The sequence below is a fragment of the Juglans regia genome, chromosome 4, assembly GCF_001411555.2.
Source record: "Juglans regia cultivar Chandler chromosome 4, Walnut 2.0, whole genome shotgun sequence".
NCBI classification, from domain to species: domain Eukaryota; kingdom Viridiplantae; phylum Streptophyta; class Magnoliopsida; order Fagales; family Juglandaceae; genus Juglans; species Juglans regia.
In genome coordinates, this window is record NC_049904.1 from 709,311 (window position 1) to 713,624 (window position 4,314).

A 4,314-nucleotide genomic window follows, 5' to 3' on the forward strand; every position below is an offset into this window, starting at 1 on the left:
AGTCATAGGACTCACCATTAAAACATTAGAAACAATTTTAAGCATCAATAGATCGGGAACACCATAGGGGAAGAACATATGAATTAATACGAGAAATAAGAATAGAAACTCATAAGGCTACCAATTAAATATAAATGTTATCTCACCTAATCAAAAAGAAAAAAAAAATATAAAAAAAAGGTAAAACAATATACAAACTAAAATAGAGGAAAAAAACAACATGCCTGAATCAGAAGAAAATAAATAATCAAAACCCTCATTGAAGAACAAAATAAGTGTATAGCAGAAGAGAACACTCTACTCACCATATCCACTCCACAGCTCAGTCATAATCAACTTTTTAGATCAAATCTGTTTCATAAACAAAAAGCCTCTCAACAATGCAATCCTATTATTGTCTTTGGTTGTTCAGTAACGAGAGAGAGAGAGAGAGAGAGAGAGAGAGAGAGAGAGAGAGAGAGAGAGAGAGAGAGAGAGAGAGAGAGAGAGAGAGAGAGAGAGAGAAATCCATATATGATTTTGAAGCATCCTTGACAAATCTCATATGCACAATGCTCACATGAACCTAGAAAGCTTGCCCAAAACCCTCATTGAAGAAATCAACAAACAAACAATAATAAAACAAGCTCACAAGTAGCAAAAGAAGACAACTCAAAAAAACACAGCAAAAAAGTAACAAAAATCCTCTTCCAAACCGTAAATGAACACAAAAGAAGACCTACTTCAAAGAAGATTAGTGTCTAGGTCGCAAGTGGAAATAAACCATAGAAGATGACCTCCATCCATAGTTTTTTTAGAAAGAGAAAAAGGTGGAGAGTGAAATGGAGAGAGAGGTGCAAGAGAGATCGATGAGAGAGACTCAGACTCAAACTAAAAATACCTAAATTGAATTTGAAAATAAAACAAAACTCAAAAGACAAAAAAGTCAACGAAAAAAACCATCCCAAAAAAGGAGAGGACAACTTACTTATGTGTTGGAGCGTGACAATGGCATACAAGAGAGAGAGAGGACGTCGGGATGGAATTTGAATGACAGAATGAGGGAGAGAGAAAAAGAAACAGAGACATAAACCCTGGGGCGGGGGGAAAGAAGAAAGGATTTTCTTTTTGTTTTTAAAATCTACCTTTTGCAGCGGTATAATGTCGCTGCAAATAATTGAATAGTCATAAAAAATAATTAAATATCATATAGACTATTTAACGACAAATTAGCATTGCTGTAAAACAAATCAAAGTGTTGGAATCACTTTTTCCATCCAAATTATTTGCGACAATAATTTTAATTTGGTGGCAAAAGATTATTTTTAATGACAACTTTTTACTCATTGGAAATAAAATGACGAGAATGCAAAAAATATTGACTTTTTGCGATCAAATTAAAATTATCGCAAAAACATTGGTCACAAAAAAATTATATTTTTTATAGTGATTTTTGCAGCAACCAAAATAATAAAAAAAATTTAAAACTTCACCTCAATAAAAAAAAATATATTATTGGAATCGCCGTATGATAACATTTGTGATGAAATTTAGAATGAGTTTAATTCTGCCACAAATTATATTCTTTAGCATCACTTTAAATGTCGACTGAAATTGCTTTAGGCGCAAAAGGCTTTGTGTATAAAGCATGACAAAAAGCTCCCCCGCGCGCCCCATACCGCCCGATCGAGTTGCTGGCCGTGCTGCATGTGTTTACATTACCGATTTGGCATACTGCATTAATAAAATCATAATTTCTACCTGTTTTTGTGGACACGTAACATGTGGTCTGCGTGACTCGTTCTTCCCCCGCCACATTTCTAAGGACTGGTCTGATTGGTAAAATTAAATTATCTTATCTTATTTTATATAATTATTATAATATTTTAAATTTTTATATAAAATATAATAAATAATTTAATTTTTTTTAAATTTAAAATAAAAATTATATTATAATAACGATAAAAGAACTTATTTGATTTTATATATCTCAGTTATGTAACCAAAGGTTCGGTTGTGTTTGGATGTTGAAGTGAGTTGAGTTGAGCTGAGTTGAGATAATAAAATATTGTTAGAATATTATTTTTTAATATTATTATTATTTTAAGATTTAAAAAAATTGAATTATTTATTATATTTTATATTAGAATTTAAAAAAATTATAATGATGAGTTGAGAAGAGTTAAAGTACCAAAAGCAGCCGAAAAGTCCAGTCCGATATTCCGCACTCTGGTCTATTTATCATCACGTACACTTTCTTAGAATATTCGTAACAGTAACCGTGTTTTTCCCTCAACAGTACGTACACTTAGATGGACCAATATTTTTTTCAGTAAAATATATATGTGTATATATATACATATTCGAAGACCGTAACAACAACATAAGCTTCGTTTCCTCCCAGCAGCTACCTGCTTCGTCCCATTCCTTCCCTTCCCTTCAACAGACAAACTACCAGGCCCTTTTTCGTCTCTCTCTCCGATGCCGGATATTCAGATCATGGTCCAGGATTCCGCCTCTGAAACTCCGTCTTCGTCGACTGGAGATCCGGACTTGTCCTCTTTGGAGGTGATCACTCTGTTTGGGAAATACGAGCTGGGGAAGCTGCTTGGCTACGGGGCCTTCGCCAAGGTGTACCACGCCAGGAACGTACTTACGGGTCAGAGCGTGGCGATCAAGGTGGTGAGCAAGCGCAAGATTGTCAAGGGTGGTCTAGCTGAAAATATTAAGCGGGAGATTTCCATCATGCGCAGGCTGCACCACCCTCACACCGTAAAGCTCTTCGAGGTCCTCGCCAACAAGTCCAAGATCTTCTTCGTCATGGAGTTAGCCAAAGGCGGCGAGCTCTTCGCCAAGATCACCAATGGACGATTCAGTGAGGATCTCAGCCGTCGTTACTTCCAACAGCTTATCTCCGCCGTCGGATACTGCCACTCTCAAGGTGTCTTTCACCGGGACATCAAGCCCGAGAATCTCCTCCTCGACGAGAACTGGAACCTGAAGGTCTCCGATTTTGGACTTAGCGCCGTCAACGACCAGGTCCAACCGGATGGCATGCTGCACACCCTGTGCGGAACGCCGGCTTACGTCGCGCCAGAGATTCTCTCCAAGAAAGGCTACGACGGTACGAAGGCGGATGTCTGGTCATGCGGCGTCATCCTGTACCTACTGAACGCAGGTTACCTTCCGTTCAACGACCCCAACCTCATGGTAATGTACCGGAAGATCAACAAGGGAGACTTTCGGTTCCCGAAATGGACGTCTCCCGATCTACGCCGCTTCATCTCGCGCCTACTAGACGCTAATCCGGAGACGAGGATCACGGTCGATGAGATCATCCGGGACCCTTGGTTCAAGAAAGGGTATAAGGAGGTTGAGTTCCACGACGAGAAAGATGACGGTTTTGCCCTGAAGGACCACGGGGACGACGAGAACTCCAAGTACGTTAACGCTTTCGATCTGATCTCGTTCTCGACCGGTTTCGACCTGTCCGGTTTCTTCAATGACCCCGAGACTTCGTTGGGCGGGGAGCGATTCATGTCGGAGGAAAGACCGGAGAGGATAATCCAGAGAATCGGAGAGATGTCTGAGACGGAGAATGTGGTGGTGAGGAGAAAGGATTGGGGAGCGAAGCTGGAGGGACAGAATGGCGATCTGGTGGTGACAATCCAGATATACCGGTTAACGGATAGTCTGGTGGTGGTTGAGATACAGGGGAGGGAAAGGGCCGTTGGATCTGGTCAACAAATTTGGAAAGACAAGTTACGGCCACAGCTTGCTGATTTGATCTATCAACGGTCAGTGTCGGAGGCTGGCCGTGATGGTCAAGGTCCTGCGTAATTGACATCATATATAAATCGGGAAGATTAATGTAGAAAGAAAGTTACATAAAAAAAAATGTCTAACGTTGTTGTTTCCAACGTAAATATCTTGATAATCATTCAGATAATTATCAATGAAAAATGATAACTATATCACACGTACTGTGAACAGTTGTTAGGATAATAATTTTTTGAAATAATTTTTTATTTAAAAAAAAACCATATTTTTAATATAAAATTATAGAATAAATTATAGAAGTCAGTGCTGTAAGATTGTCATTATCAGCCACAGGGTCCACTGTCATAAAGTCACTCACCAAATAACTTATTAGGGTGAGTTTGGTTATCAAACTCATCTCAACTCATTATTACAACTTTTTCAAATCTCAATATAAAATATAATAAATAATTTAATTTTTTCAAATTTTAAAATAATAATAATATTAAAAAATAATATTCTAACAATATTTTATCATCTCAACTCAACTTAACTTAACTCACTTTAACATTCAAA

The 4,314-nt window shown here is 37.9% G+C and overlaps 1 protein-coding gene across 1 annotated transcript; it reads left to right on the forward strand.

The window, feature by feature from the left end:
• The first annotated feature begins 2,069 nt into the window (after nt 1–2,069).
• Nucleotides 2,070–3,958, forward strand: LOC108989952 (CBL-interacting serine/threonine-protein kinase 14-like). Its single transcript, XM_018963738.2, has one exon. The coding sequence runs from the start codon at nt 2,461–2,463 to the stop codon at nt 3,817–3,819; it is 1,359 nt and encodes a 452-aa protein (XP_018819283.1). The 5' UTR covers nt 2,070–2,460; the 3' UTR covers nt 3,820–3,958.
• Nucleotides 3,959–4,314: the final 356 nt, after the last annotated feature.